We start from the raw sequence: 17,417 nt of genomic DNA on the forward strand, positions 1-17,417 counted from the left end.
TCAGCCATGTTAATTGTCGGCCTATGGAATCGACCGCAGGAGTGGTTCAAGTCGTCTGGGGTCTGCTCATATATGATCTGGTGTGGAGTGGGACGCGTATCGACAACTCAAGAAAGATTAACACTTAGTTATTTACAGGCCATAATAAAAGATAATTTGAGTCTGTATTTTGTATTTATGTGAACATTTATATGAGTCTAAAGTAAAAGATGTGGAACCCTGTGTTTTAAGCAAAAAAAAACCCAAAAGTTAAAAACCCGAAAAGTAAACATCTTGAATTTATAGATAAATTTGTGGGGGATAAAATTGAATAAAGAACCCCTCTATTAAAAAAGTGATAAAGAAAGGAAATATGACACTTTTTTATCTTTATCAATTTTAAATCAGCACAAAAAGTATACAACTTTAGTGCAACAACAAAGATTCAGTGCTAATAGTTGAAACATCAGGGTGCAAAAAGTTTACGTCAGCATAATAATCAATTTTCAAATGGATTGGTAGATTGACGCAAACTTTTTATGATATTATTTTCCAAAGTGGGAACGCGAGTGCCGAGAGTTGTGACTTTGGATTATTTTGACGCGGTTTATTTAAATAATTTCGGAATCTGAAGAAGCTTAATTTGGAGGCAATTGGGAGACCGTTAGCTGGTTGTGGGCTGGCTCATATGTTACGTGGGCTGGATTGGGGCCCACATGAAACTACCTTATTTGCTACCGTATAAGGTTGGTGTTTGTGGGTCAAGATTCTTCTGCATCCAGATTCGGATATGATTTAATTTTTTTTCAGTAGTTTATGTGTTTGACAGAATCCATTAATTTATGTACTGTTCGGATAGTATATTTCCACCGACTCCATTCAATACATCACCATTAATGTAAAGATATTATTATTTAAAAAAAAGCAAAACTAGAATAAATTTAAGTGAATATGAGTTTTTTTTTTTTTTGAAATTCATGCTACATATCAATATTATATTTGAGACGTACGTCGTGATATGTATCACATGCTAGTACTAAATCTTAAAGAAATATCAACGAGTAAAAAAATTAATGCAAAAGGACTCCTATCAATATAAGTTTACAAGAGCTTTACTCTTCCTACCCCAAAAGATTCCGTTGACCATGTACATAAAATAGGGATTATAAAAATGCTAGACTAATTAGCATAAAACTTGGCCCATGAGCGTTAAATGGGAAAGTTTAGGACATAATTCTCACATTTGCATTAGATAAAATATTACAATGCAACATTTAGAAACTTCAGGGTACGTAAGTGCTACAAAAAACAAGCGAGTGTATATAAGTACAAGGTGGGGGTAACTATAAGGTATTTAAGTGATAATAAGCCAAAATATTAAGATGCAAAGCCTAGCTAGTTCGAGGTTGGTAATTTATATTTTCTAATAAAGAGACTTAACCATGGTTTTGGACTAATCAAAGGTCTTAATTAAGACCTTCTTTGTTCCAAGAATTTTCCGTGTTCGTTGAGATTTTTGACGACGATAAAGGCGGTCGAGGCCGGCATCAAGTCTTTTGAAATTTTGTACGGCACCAAGTCTATGTATTACGCGCGCGCGCACAGAGAGAGAGAGAGGGTTGGGAAGTGAACAAAAAGATGGAGACAGTCAATTTGTGTTTGCTAATTACTCCCTTTTTATTCACATATTTCTTAGATTTCCTAAACATAGAGTATTAGGTTACTTAGGGCCTGTTCGGTTATTTCCCAGGAAAAAAAAGAAATAGGAAATGTACCATGAAAACCAATTGTTTGCATTTCCACAAGGTTTCTCAGTTTTGAATTTTTATGTTCGTTTCACAGGGAAATCAGAGGATTGAAATCATAGTTCACATTTTTTCAGTTCGGTTATCACTAATGTAAATGAAGAAATCTCCTGACTTTTCCCCCATTTCTTACATTTCACATGTTCGGGTAGCACAAACTCAAATTTGAGGAAACCATAGGTGTTGTTCACTCGGTGAGAATACCTCCCCTGCTCATCTGAGGGGCCATCCAACGGAACATTTTCAGCAACGGTCAAAAATTGACCGTTGGTATTTTGGCAACAGTACACAGGATCAAATTCTCTCCCGTCGGTATTTTGGCAACGGTAAAATTTGATCAAGCACCCTGCACTTATATAGCTGGTATATGAGAGATAAGAAATAGCACCGTAAAACCTCCTCATCAGACTTTCCCAGCGAACATTTCAACAAAACCTGGGAAGATACTTGAGCATATAGAGGATAAAATCTGCTTCACATGGAATCAAGTCAACTCTCTCAAGAGGTAGCTGCAGAGGTAACTTGCTACTGTAACATACCGACGCCTCTAAAGCTTTGCAAAACAGGAGTAAACAAGGACAAATACTTTTGGGGCTGCGCCAACTATCCACATAGGCAATGCCAGTTTTTTAGATGGGCAGAAGAGCATCCAGATAAGAAAAAGTGCAAGGTAAATTGGGATTGTGCCTCTCCGCAATCAGTTTCCCAAAATAAAGATGTGGAAACAAAGCTCTTGCGAAGAGAATTGAAGCTTGCAAACCAACAAGTTGATTACTTGAAGAAATGTATTGTTGCTTTAGGAATAATTTGTATTTTCCTTGTTGTCATAAACATTGTAATATGCTCTTTGAAAATGTAATGTAGAAATCTGCATAGAATGCATGGACTCATGTGTAAAATCTGAGTTCAAATGCACAACTGAAAATGCTTGATATGAAATTGCTGTTGCAATTCCCAACGCAAAAATAGGTAAAAATATATGGACTACATATAATCCAATGGCACTTGTTACATGCCAAAAACTGAGATTGGCATAACAGGTAAGAAATGGAAATGTGTTAATTCTCATCAGACATGATAGCAATGACGTCCGTGCATATCATGTAAATTAATTGCAAAACACTAACCCCATTGGCAATTGTGAAATGCCAAAAAAATGAAAATGTCATAGCAGGTAAGGAAAAAGAAGTTCGTATTTTGGTCAGACATGATATCAATGAAAGCTTGACAAACAAAGTTATATATTTCAAAGTGTTTCTACTCATAAGGCCCCACCATCATGATGAAAATGGTAAGGTATTATCCAACAGTGAGAATCAATTATAAAAATTGTCAAAATGTGCTCAGATATAAGTCTCAATCATCATGTATCCCCCATCAGTTAACAAGTACATCACAATGTTGGATGCATTCCTATACAATTTACTCAATATCTGATCAGGTGACTATTTAGATTGCCGCGCCAAAACATTGCATGTACTATCTACTGGTGCTGAATATCAGGTTAGAGACAGTCATCATTGCACCCGGAAGTCATGCATAAACAAACTGCCCAAAAACCAGTGCTCAGAATGTTCATGAACAAACAGGTATGCAAGTACAACGTGCAAATAACAACTTAAGGCCGCAATTACCGTTGAATGCATGTGACCAACAAGTTCATGCCTCGCCTTGACATTGTTAAGATACGTGTGAGTGCATATTAAATTTGCATGACCTCGTCATAGCACCTTTTAATTAAAATGCAACTAGAGGCAGCTTGTCATACCAGTATGTTGACGCGATTGCATGGGACACATCATCACAGTTGCAATAAACCAACGTACACTTGAAATTATGTAAAATAAGCAATGTCACTTGAAGTAAGATGTGGAAAAACTACAGGAACTGAAGCAATGTCATCAACATACATACGGATGCATCATATAACACAAATGTAGCCACAAAACGACGTAGCATGAGGAATATACAGGCATACCCAGTTCTTACAAAATAACAACGTCATTGTTAGGCCAAAAGTACCAAACTGCATATATGTCCCACACATAACCTGAACGATCATATATATAACAATAGTTAAAGAAAGGACCGATGAACAAGTCTGATAGCTTGCACGACCGGCACAGTGTCCGATCAAACTTTGTACCTGAATTGTCAAACTAGCTACCCCCATCTTGCATTTTCTTGAAATTTTCCAACAAAGATCTCTGGCCGAAGTCAGTCTTACCTATAAAATGCCGGGCCTTGGTTTCATCCTCAAAAATGTGGTCATAAAAAAGCTCTAGGAACTCTATTGCGTACGTATCCTTGTGCTTGAAGATAGCATTGGACAATTTCTCTGTCCAGTGTAGATTAATAAGATTTATAGAATGAGAGAAATGTTTAACTTCATCAATCATTTGTTGCATGATATCTTTCTCGTTTGGGGCCTTCCTCCCCCTCCTTTTAGCCGAAGGGATTACCTTCAGTTTGCCCTTACTGGTTGACCAGACATTGTTGTTTTCAGATTGATTATCTTCATCTACTACGTTGTCTGAGCGAGGGGACTTTTGGGTCATAGGAATGCTAACATCCTCGTCGTCATCACCTGTAAGATTAATCGGCTCCTGACCCCCAAACTTCTCCATTAGCAAAGTTACCTGTTGCTTGATCATCCCCACATATGATTGCTAGGTTCTCATAGTGCTTCAGAGGCTTATTAATGTAATATTTAAGCTTGCTCTTATTTTTGTCCTGCACGCATCAATATTCATAATTTGACCAAAGTGTAGAATGAAGTTACCAAAGCATGAAAATACGTATTTTGGATATTGTTTACCTCGTTCCATGTATCGAAACTCTCGGGATCCAACAGGATCGTTTGAGTCTCTTCATCCCAACCCGCACCACTAATGTTACGAGCGGTCTGCATGTCTTGAAACCAAGATCGGATTGTTTTCATATGGTTTACAACACTTTTCGTTTGAAAGCAAGTACCAAACTGCTTGTTCACTTCAGCCGCTGCCATAGCAAATGCATGTTGCTTAAAGTTTTTGTCTGGTTTAAGACCAGACTTGGCCAAATTAGCGAGGAAGGGTATGAGCACGTCATCATGTGCAGGGGTCCACCATCTGGTGGGGCCAACTTTTGTGGCTCCACTCTCAACTTGGTTTTTTCTTCTCTTATGGACAACGGATTTGCTTTTTTTTGGTGAACAAATAGAAGTTGCTACTGCCTCATCCCTGTCAATTCGTTTCTTGTTTCCTGAATCAGAATTAGTCCCTGTAATACTAGCTGGAGAATGAATTTGACCGGAAGAATTGGAGCCTTGCAAATTTTGAGGCAAAGGTGGTGTACTACCGAGCATGTGCATGTAAGATGAAATGGGGTGATGCATAGTGAAGAAGTTACCATCGTAGTTCCCCACACTTGGAAAACCTGAAGGTGAGTGAGCGAAGGGTAAGGATGACTGGAACATGGGGTTGATACTGTGGGGAAAGCCAATGCTTGCAGGGAACGCATGTGATGTTGGGGGGGCCATTGAATTTGTGGAGTGAGTGGAGGTCACCTCTTTGCCGAAATAATTCTGTTCGGAGGATGATCTTTCACCCATTTCCTATCTTTCAGCAAATTCAGTAATGACAAAGTGCAAACTATCCAATTATTGCAACAGATCAGATAACAACGTCAGAATATTACTAATCTCATATGTAGTAGATGAAATTGCATGCATGTAGCAAGAAAGCTAACATCTAATATATTACCCATTCGTTTCTTACCCCAAATGTCATAGCAAGCTATTTATAGATATAATTTTGCGTAAAATAATAATATTGCGATGAGAATAATGTAACAGGTTGCCCCCAATCTGATAAATAACAAACATATGACTACCATTCAAATGGTAGAACTGCAACATAAACTACGTGCATCTTAAATAGATAACGTCGCACAACAGTATTTTAGTCTGCAAGACTTCTCATTAATAATTTACATGACCAAATAACTTAAAATACGTAAAAAAAACCTCAGGACTACCATAGCCAATCACAAGGCAGACTCGTGAGTGTCACCATGCCGATATCTCCTACAGTAATCTGTCCACATGTCCAATGCAATTTCATCTCTCCGAGACCTCCACTCATCCTTTGAGCTATTTTGTTCTCTTACTGTTTGGGATTGTGTGAAATCCATAACGTTGGTGTCTTCAGAAATTTCCTCGGCCACGTCCTCTTCTTCAATGTCAATTGTCTCATTGAGTAATTCATCTTCGGGATCGACAGTTGTAATGTAGTTATGGAGAACAGTGCAAGCCAGAACGATGTCAACTTGTGTGGGGAAAGGGTAGTGGGGTTTCGCAGTGAGAATCTTGAAACGATTCTTCAATATACCAAAGGTAGCTTCAATCTTTGACCTCAAAGATGAATGTCTAAGATTGAATAGCTCCCTCCTATTTTGAGGTGTTCTTCCCATAAATTCCTTTAGATGATAACGAACACCACGATATGGGGATATGAAACCTGGCTGGGTTGTGTAGCCCGCATCACACAAGTAATATTTTCCTACATATTACACACTATTTTAATAAGATTTGTATAACGTAATAATTTGTGAGGGATCACATTTTGAGTTAACAAGAATTTTACCAATGTACACCCGTAAGCCATATGGTTGTGGTCTAGACAGAGCATCTTGAAGGATTCTATAGTCGTTAGCCGACCCCTCCCACCCAGCTAAAACATAAGTGAACTGTTTGTTTGGTGTACAAGCCGCGAGAATATTTTGTGTGACACCTTTGCGCCCTCTGAAACACGAAACAATTGCAGCAGGTAGCATAGCATCCACATGTGTCCCATCTATCATACCTATGCAATCCTATGGAATACAACTTACTGTGTTAGCGTATTTTATGATGTGGTTAGATAATTACTTAGGAAAAATGGTAGAGTGGATTATATACCTTGAAAAACGGGTAAAATGATGGGTTGCTTAGGATCTCTTGAGGTACTTCATTCGGAGCTTGTTTCATAAATCGACCTTGTATGCCCGAAATAGCCTGCAATACTCTATTGAAGTACTTACTGATTGTATCCCCTGACCTTATGAATTGTGTTCTCATCATACGATTTTTGGATTTATGTCCCAAAATATTCAAAGTTATGGCAAGTTGCTCCTCTACAGTTATATTCCTTGAGTCCTTTAAGAGTTGTTGTTTCCTCATTAACGATGCTAGTTTCATAAATGCACCCGGCCTCATTCTAACAAAGTTTTGACAGCTATCACTATAACCGTGAAATATACGACGCATCAATTCAGCCCTAGATCTTTCCCTCTGCAACTTCTCATCACTTGGGGCAGACCGTATTGATCTACGTCGACATTTAATTCTCCTAAAAAATATGAAAATTATAACCATGACTGAAAATGTAGCCCCAACACACATTCTTTTGACAGCCTCTTCATCATCAAAATCACCATCCATCTACAATATTAAGTTATGAGTTAAAATATGTAAGTAAAAATCAAAACACAAACTGTCAACTATCAGATCTGTTCTACATCACCATATTATCAAATCTGTTCTACATCACGCTTACATAACAGATAAAAGTATTAAAACACTCGTGCAAATACGTCGTACTACGCAACAGTTTTGATAAGCTTAACTAAAACTCAAGACTAATAGTTAGGATTTAAGATCATCAAAATCCGACAAATTGGGCCTTTCATATGCTTAAAAAGCTGATAACAAACAGGGGCCAAAAGTCGGTGCGGGGATTAGAGATAATTATCTTACAAACTGCAGTTGCAATGGACACTAAAAACCCATACATTCCAAGGTTGATTTGAAGAGGATAAAAGCGCAAAAAGTGATGCATGTTACTAATTTTTAACACAAATTTGATCTTTGATGAAGGGATACCTTAAGGACAAAGTTGATCGAGATTTTGGGCCGTCGCAGTTGATGGAATCCCTGTATATGCACTAAATCTGAAGCATCTCCTCAGATCTGACTCATCTGCTCAAGCGGAAGGTGATGAGAAGTACAAATCAACCAATAAACCCACCGTTGCTGCAATAACCAGGCTAAGATACCACAATCAGCCCATGAATGATCGTTAAGGGCTTTCTTCCCAGTTTTCTCAAGGATCAAGTATATAAAATTTAGAGTCATGCATAGGAGACGGTAAGAGGCGGAGCAATAGGGAAGAATGAAGAGAACGAAGAGGCGGTGATGGGAACCCTAAACATTTCCCAGCTCGTTCTTGCCGTCGCCTCGAAAAACACCCGATTATAATTTTTTAATGGGCGTGAGTGGAGATTTCGGGTGTTTTCACGCCCAAAGGGGCTGAAAACGCCTGCGCGTAAAGTCCGACGTGGCTTGAGATTTCAAGCCTCCATTTCTCTAAATCAGAGGGCGAAACGAACAGGTACAATTGAAATCTCCCGAAAACCGTTTCCTATGTGACACACAGTTTTGATTTCCTTTCCCTGATTTCACCGATATTTTGGGCCAAACGAACAGGCCCTTATTGGAAAATGATAGATGTAAAAAGTGTTGATAGTGACATCTGAGGCACCTAAAGTGTTATATATAGTATTGTTAGGGTATCTACTCTCTTTTTTTAGTCCCACATCAATTATGATTTTAGAATGCTTACTCTTACTCTTGTATTTAAGCAGTTCATAAAACAAGTCTCTTCTTTTCCCTAAGGGGCCGTTTGGTTGGTTTCCTAAAAACCAAGAAAAGGAAATCGGTACAAGGAAACCAATAAAATAATATTTTTATCCATTTACATCCCTAAAACTCACTCACAACATCCAATAAAATAATATTTTTATCCTCCAACTCATCTCATTTCATCTCATTTCTTACCTTTAGGGGCTGTTTGTTTGCCTAAAAAAAGAGGGAAATCAAAGAAAAGGAAACATATTTCTAAGAAAAATAGGTTTTGAGATTGTTTGGTTGGCTAAAAAAAGAAGGAAATCAAAGAAATTGAGATGAGATGAGATGAGTTGTCACCTTATTATAGGATGATGTGAGTGATTTTTTAAGAAAACTTGTTTTGATGTTGTTTGGTTGGCGAAAAAAATAAGGAAATGAATTATAAGAAACATATTTCTTGTAATAGGTTGTTTTCTTTTGTTTGGTTATTTCTTAAAAATAAGAAAATAGATGAGATGAGATGAGTTGTCATTATATTATTGGATGATGTAACTCATACTTAAGAAAATCAATTTCCTTGTTTTTTGGAGGAAATTGGTGGAGATGAAATGTTAATGAGATGAGATGAGTTGTCACAATCTTATTGGATGATGTGAGTGATTTTTAAATATGAGATGAGATGAGTTGAGTGATGTTGTGGATAAAAATAATATTTTATTAGATGTGGTGGATGTGATGAATGAGTTGTTGGATGAAAATAATATTTTATTAGATGTGGTAGATGAGTTGTTGGATAAAAATAATATTTTATTAGATGTTGTGGGTGAGTTTTAGGGATGGAAATGTGTGAAATTATACTTTTTTGAGATTTCTTGGTTTTTATTTCTATTTTTTGGTTTTTAGGAAATAACCAAACAGGCCCTTAAAAATAAACCAAACACAAGAAATGTGTCACATCATCCAACTCATCACATCTCATGTTATCTCATTTTTAAAAATCACACACATCATCCAATAATATTGTGACAACTCATCTCATCTCATTAAACCCCCCCCCCCCCCCTTTCCCCAAAAAAAAAAAAAAAAAAACAAGAAATTGTTTTCCTTAAGTATGTGTCACATCATCCAATAATATACCTCCAACTCATCTCATCTCATCTATTTTCTTATTTTTAAAAATGAACCAAACACAAACAATCTCAAAACATCATCCAATAATATACCTCCAATTCATTTCCTTATTTTTTTAACCAACCAAACAACCTCAAAACAATTTTTTTTTTTTAAAAATCACTCACATCATCCAATAATAAGGTGATAACTCATCTCATCTCATCTCCTATTCTATAGTTTTCTTCTTTTTTAAGCCAACCAAACAACCTCAAAACAATTATTATAGGAAATAGGTTTCCTATTCTTTGATTTCCCAATTTTTTTTTGCGAAACGAACAACCCCTAAGTCTCTTTTCTCCCAAAAGCTCTATTCTTAATATGGTATCAAGTCATCCTCTTAATCCCAGAGAGACATCTTTCTTCTTCCTCTAGATCGAGTTACCGAGGGGGTTTTTGCTGAAAACTTCGTGCTTCCCCTCAACGGCTCGACACCAGATTCAACCTTGACGCGCCGCCATATCGCTCACAACCTCTCATCGTTCTTTGCTCATTGCAAAACCCTAACCCTAACCCTTACCGGACCACACTATTCATTACTGTTCATCTAGGGTACTGTTTACTCGCTGACTATTTGAGTTACTATTCATCTTGAACCTCGCTGCTTCAGCACTAACTTCGACATCAACCTCTTCTTGGCCGCCACTATTGCCAAGGATAACCCTCATCGTCGTCGATCAGCTTAATGGTTGTCATCATCCTTGCGGCTTTAACTATCATCCAATCCCTATTGTTGCAAACTCTCGCCTTGCGAAACCCTAACAGTTCCTCCACTACAAACCTCTGCCTGCCAACACTATCGCTTCTCTGATTTGTGTAATTGCACAAACTATTCATCGCATGCGTACAAGGTGTTCGATAAATTACCTTAGCGAGATTTCTCGTTCCTTAGCTAGCCACTGGCCAAGCTCTCTCCAGCCAAGTATTTTCCATTCACCGATGCTTGCAAGATCCAATTACCATGCCTCCTCTCGCGACCATCGTGCGTGACTGCCGATCAATGCTGCAACATCATACCTCGCCGCTTGCAAGATCCAGTCACCGCGCCTTCTCCCTCGACTGTAGGTCCACCGTCTCACAACCCTGGTGCATGACTGTCGATCACTACTACAATAACATGATTTTACTACCTGCAATTCCAGCCACCGATATGCTCCAATTTAACCACCTCTCGTCAAGCCATACCAACAACTCATCTTATCCAAATTCACGGTTCTCTACCAACATTGAATTTGGCAGGAGTGTTAGATATAGTATTATTAGAGTATCTACTTTCCTTTATTTTAGTCTCACATCGATTAGGATTCTAGAACCCCTCCTCTTACTTTCGTATTTAAGCAATTCAATGCAAAAAATAAAATAAATATCTTCTCTTCCCTAAGTCTCTTTACTCCCAAAATCTCTATTCTTAACATTAACGAACAATTAGTTGTTAGTTACATTTCTCATAACATTTCTCACAAATATTCCTTTTTTTAACCCTCGCTCGAAATCGAACCCAAGACCATGGGAGTCATATTAGAACCTCCCAACCATCTGGGTCACCCATGATGGGTTCACTTCTCACAAGATTCTAATTTGTATATTTCTTGATTCTTCTAAGTACAATATCTAGAAATTTTCCATCCTTTATCTTTTCTGTGTTTCTTCCAATTTGTATACATTACTCAGTAACTTATAAATTGTATCTACTGAATTACATAGGCGGTAACTGTTAAATTTACCCCGCTAACACTAACCCTTATTTAACCATCTAGCCCTTAGAGTGAAACTTTGATCAATAGAAGCAAGACTATAAATCTACAATTCGCGATCAACAGTCCAAACAGATTTGTGCCGCATCCATCTGCGATCAACTTGTAACAGAGGAATCTCGCAAGTTGCAATTACAGAAGCAGAGAGCGGGATGGACTTCAGAATTTGGGAGAAATATTGATCGATAAGAATTTAGAAATTGGGTAATGCGTTTTGGATTAAAGGGTAAGTTTCACTAGTTTGAATGTTTATGTCCAAAAATCTACAACGTTGGGGCCAAAGTGGGGCAAGTTGATATTTTGGATCTAATCCTAAATATATTTTTCTACGGGGTTGTGGGGACAATTAATCCCACTAATGACTTACCCATTTGTTGATCTGTCCCTGTTATTTTTAACATTAACCCTTGAACCCTAGCCCTAACCCACCACAATTGGCTTGTTTGGTAGCTCACCAACTAACTTAGGTAAGGGCACTAACTTAGATAAATGCTTAAAATGTATTTGGTAAAAACCTAAACATATATTTGACTAGTTTTTTAGTTCATAAAAAAGACCCTTATTTAGGTATCTTTAGACCTAGGGGTGTCTAACTGGTTGGCCCGGCCCGGTCTGGAAAACCAGGTCCGGGCTGGGTAAAAAGGGGTACCCGGACCTGGCACGGCCCTGTTTATTTTCAAAAATTTTGTAAAAAATGAAATTTCAAGAGTAATTAAAAATAAAATATGCAAAATTTTGATAAAAAATCAATCATATTATTAATCAATTTTACTTATACAATTTACAAATAAAAATATTATAGAAATTAAAAAAAATATTTATTATTAAATCACTAACAATTACATATTTTTTATAATTTATCGCATCACAATAGATAAATACATCCTAACAAGGTTAGCACCTACTCATATATATCACTATCATTTGCAACTCTTTTCAAAATAAATTATCAAAAATTTATAGCTAAGAAATAAAAATTACAAATTAATGAGTAATTTGACTAATTTTTACCCTTTATCTCTATCTCCTATTGTCAACTCATTAAGTCTATCTTTAATACTAGCAATCCGATCGATACCCTGAGTTCTCTTCTAGGACCTCCACTAATCTTGTAGGCACCATTGCCGCCTGTATAGTAGATAGATCTAGCGATATTCTTTGGTTGTCGATCAAACGTCCTGATGTGCTGAAGGTGAATTATGAAACTACTATAGAAACTTGCACTGTTAGTAAGTCACGCATTATAATGGAAAGTATAAGATATGAAGCTGTTCCATATACTCTCCACCATTACAAAATATCGAAATTATTATTTTGAGCATTAACTAAAAGTACGGATAAATATTGTTCAATTTCAAAAAAAATTAATGATGATGATCTAGATCCAGATCCACACCTACCAGTTAGCCTCGCTATCATTAATTGCTTATCAAAACTCTTACATTTGCCCCTACTTGAACTCATAGAAGTAGAAGCTGTAGGTTGATGTGTACTTACACCAAATCTACCTGCATACTCCTCATATAATATTTGAAAATAATATTTAATAGTGGTATGATGAGTAAGAGCAGTAGCTGTCTGACCATCATCAGTGTCTATTATCATGTTTTCATACAAAGAATTTTAACAAATTTTGAAGACCAACATCCTTCAAACATGGATCGATAAGAATCATGTAGGCTGTCTAAAAATCACTACAGATAGCTTATCCCCATCAGACACCAATGATGGAAGTTACAACCTGACGACTTCCAGAAGACTACAATTTGAAGACTTTCACGTAGAAGGTTACAATCTGACGACCTTTACAACAACTAATGAAAGCTCTAATTCAACAGCCTTCACAATCAACATCGGGAGTTACAATCTGATGACTCTCATATTTTCAAGGAGCCAAGACGAAGGTTACAAGGTGACGATCTTTGCAACGCTCTAGCGAAAGAGACTACAAATTGACGGTCCCTTCATATTAAAACGCAGATATCTCTCAAACCGTAAGGAATTTGGCAAAACTGACGGAGCAAACCGAACCCTACAGGGGTTCGTTTGGTCGGCTCCGTCTCATCGAGATAGCCGATTTTCATATATAATTCGTCCAATTCCGACTTACGGTTTGAAAGTTATGACCTGTTCTTCGCAGCAAGTTATGTTCTGAAGTCAGTCTGCAAGACTGGACTTCGTCTGAACATTGGACTTAGCCTAAAGCTCGTCGAGCCCGCCTGAGACTCACCTCTTCATCCAAGATTCGAAACGCAGAGGTCATGCCCGCGTTCTAAACTCAAAACGCAAAGGTCGTGACCGCATTTGAGATTCAAAACGCAGAGGTCGTGGCTGCGTTCCAGATTCAAAACGCATAGGTCGTGGCTGCATTCCAAACTCGAAACGCAGAGGCCGTGGCTACGTTCCAGAGTCAAAACGCAGAGTTCGTGGACTTAAAACGCAGAGTCCATGCAGAACCCAACTCTGCATCTCAGGTCCAAAACGCAGAGTTCATCTCTGTGTTCCAACTCTGCGTCTCAGGTCTAAAACGCAGAGTTCATCTCTGTGTTCCAACTCTGCGTCTCAGGTCTAAAACACAGAGTTCAGGTCTAAAACGCAGAGTTCATCTCTGTATCCCAACTATGCATTTCAGATTTACAACGCATTGCGGCCTGTGCGTTCAGCCACCCAACATAGGCTCAACTCTGCGTTTTTAGTCTAAAACGCAGAGTTCGGGCCCAGAACGTCATTTTCGGCGTTTGACTCGTTCCAAACTTGGTGTGTTGGAGTTTTAGAATATGTAGATCAAGTTCAACGGAGCGGATCATCCATAATGTCGTTCAATTATGTGATTTTAGAGGCGTCATAGGAGGAAATCCTCTCCTATGACAAGGATACCCATTAATCTCTCTCTCAGTCTAAAACGCAGAGTTCGGGCCCAGAACGTCATTTTCGGCGTTTGACTCGTTCAAACACGAACCGAACGGTTCCAAGAACCGTTTTTCCCCCATGATTTGAGGGATTTCCACCCCACTTAGGAGCAGATTAAGGGGACAGTTACCACCCTTAATCCCCTATAAATATGTATGCAGGGAAAATTGCAAAGAAGAGAATAAAGAAAATTTGATTTTGATTCCTTTGATCTCGGTTACAACTTGATTACAAAAGAGAGGAAAACGAAATTGGTTCTTCCTCTTTGTTTAAAACTGGGTTCTTCACGGTGGCGATGGAGTGCCTCCCCCGAATGCTTGCATCGAGTTTGCTCTCCGTTGACGATCCGCACGTCTTGATTCACTGGAACAATGTCTTCTCCTCACGATTTGACGTTGTGGAGAACTTGCGTGGCAAGTTTAAAACTCTTGATGAGTTGATAACTCTGATCGAGTTTGAACTCTTGAAAAAGAGTTGATTTGAACCGAAGATCGGTTAATAGGCCAAGGATAAAAGCTGTTGCTGAAGTTGAAGATGATCTTCGTTGGAAGATGATGCCGATCTCCTCAAAAAACCTCTCTCCAGTGGTCGATCCAAGCCCAGAAAATCCAACCGAAAAAGGAGACCTTGAACTGAATTGATCTTCAGTTATTGCAGCGTTGGAATCTACGTCTGAGCTGCGTTTGTAGCGATTTGGAAGCTGCGTCTGGCGGCGATTTGAGCTGCGTTTGGCGGCGATTTGAGCTGCGTTTGGCAGCGATTTGAGCTGCGTCTGTCAGCGATTTGAGCTGCGTCTGGGTTGCGTTTGCAGCGATTTGGAAGCTGCGTTTGAGCTGCGTTCGTGGCTATGAACGCGGTGCGTCTTGATGCTGGTGTGCGGGGAGGACTTCCGCAGTTTGATTTGAAGAGACCGTCGATTTGTAGTCTCTTTCTGTCGAAGCGTTGCAAAGATCGTCATTTTGTAATCTTTACTTTAGCTCTTTGATATGCAAGAGTCGTCAGATTGTAACTCTCGATGTTGATTATGAAGGCTGTTTGATTAGAGCTTCCATCAGTTGTCGTGAAGGTCGTCAGATTGTAACCTTCAGCGATCTATGTGAAAGTCTTCGAATTGTAGCCTTCTGGAAGTCGTCAGATTGTAACTTCCATCATCGGTGTTTTGATGGGGATCAGCTATCTATTGTGATTTTTTTGACAGCCTACAGAACCCCCTCCAAAGTTTTCGAAAGTTCGCGGTTGACTGGGACGAATTTTCGGAATACTTTGGATCTCAACTCTGATCTTGGAGCTGTTGATTCCTTGTGGTAAAGGATTTGTTCTCTGCACTTGCTTCGAAGGCATCTTGGTTGAAGGGATTTGCACGTAGGACCTGTGTGAAGGTATGCGCCATAATCCTGCTTCTGGACTGTGGGGGTGGACCCTGTATTTTGAATTTGGAACACGGGTGTGACCTCGGCGTTCGGTTTTTGTATCGCGGGTCTGACCTCAACGTTTTGACTTAAGACATGGAAGTGGCTTCCGTGCATTTTTGACTAAGTCTTTGAGACTTGTCTTTGGCTCATCTGTTTTAAGTCTCGGCTCATATCCATTAAGCTGATGGGCCTGCAAACGTGCATAGGATTTTTGGCAAACCCTCAGCCATCAACGGATTTGATAAGCCTTTACCGACTACCGTTTGAGTCGGGCTAGCATGTGGATTGTCTAAGTCCGTTCCACATATAACGTTGTGCTAAGAGAATGAACCCTCTTAGACTTAATGCTATGATTTTGAATACATAGACTTTGTCAATTTTACGGAAAAAGACTAACCGGCGACGCATGTTAGGCGTAGACTTATCTCTAATTAGGGATCGAGATAACGTCCCTCATGCGTGTAAGACATGGATTTTGGCGTTATTAATAACGACATGCTACGATGTTGAATAAGTAGGCTTTGCCATTATTACGAGAATGGGCTACCCGGCAGCATGTGTTAGATGCAGACTTATCTCTAATTAGGGGTCGAGATAGATTCCCCCCAGGCATGAATCCTGGTGTCTTTTTCACGGCGAAAGATTAACCGGCAACGCGTGTTTCACTTAAAGTGAAATTCAAAAATTTTCTTTATTATCACTAGGATAATTCTAGAAAATCTTTAATCCACTGGGGATTTCATAATGAAAACTTGCTATTCTTGTTGAAAAAGGATTAACAAGTTCATTGGGGGGTTTGACTGTTAGGGGTGTGATGTTAACCTAACAGTATTTTATGGACCTATCGCTCTATTGAAGAGAGTCGATAAGTGAAAAGTGTTGCGATCGGAGCAACTTTGAGGACCTATCGCTCTATTGACGAGAGTCGATAAGTTGATTTTGTCAGAGGTGTTTGATATTAACGTGACAAGAGAATGTTGCGATCGGAGCAACTTTGAGGACCTATCGCTCTATTGACGAGAGTCGATAAGTTGATTTTGTCTAACGTGACAGGGATGTGTGTTGCGATTGGAGCAACTTTGTGGACTTATCATCCTATTGACGAGGATTGATAAGTGAATTTGTCAGAGGTTTAGTGTTAACGTGAAGGATGGCGATTGGAGCAACTTTGTGGACTTATCATCCTATTGACGAGGATTGATAAGTGAATTTGTCAGAGGTTTAGTGTTAACGTGACAGGGATGTGTTGCGATCAGAGCAACTTTTGTGGACTTATCATCCTATTGACGAGGATTGATAAGTGGGTTGTCAGAGGTATGATGTTAACGTGACAAGAATGTGTACTTGTGATTTGAACAAGATTTTGGGGACTAGCGTCTCGCTGGGGAAACTTGCTAGGTGAGTTTATCATCAGAAGCGATGAATTTTGATACTAAGATTTTGAAGACTTAGTGTCTTGCTGGGGAAGATTGCGATTTGAGCAATTTCGAGGACCTATCATCCTATTAATAAGGATTGATAAGCTGATTGTCAGAGGTGTATTGTTAACGTAACAAATTAGGAGTGATGCAAACTGAATTCATACTCTGTGGGGGTGATGATCGTCAGAAGTGTAATGTTATCTCGACGATGTGAAAGATTCGTGACTCTTAATCCAGTGGATTCCAAGTAACCAACCCCCAGTCTTGATTAAAACTTAGCAGGGGAATAAAAAGAGGTAGACAAGGCACATCACCTAGTG

General features: G+C 38.7%; 1 protein-coding gene across 1 annotated transcript; it reads right to left on the reverse strand.

Moving 5' to 3' along the window:
• Positions 5,811-10,268, reverse strand: LOC109824182. Its single transcript, XM_020390717.1, has 4 exons — positions 10,164-10,268; positions 6,724-7,245; positions 6,410-6,638; positions 5,811-6,325 (listed from the first exon to the last, which is right to left on the reverse strand). Exons 1-4 carry the CDS (start codon positions 10,266-10,268, stop codon positions 5,811-5,813), a joined length of 1,371 nt encoding a protein of 456 aa, XP_020246306.1.

Source organism: Asparagus officinalis, chromosome 9 (genome assembly GCF_001876935.1).
Source record: "Asparagus officinalis chromosome 9, Aspof.V1, whole genome shotgun sequence".
Taxonomy (NCBI): Eukaryota; Viridiplantae; Streptophyta; class Magnoliopsida; order Asparagales; family Asparagaceae; genus Asparagus; species Asparagus officinalis.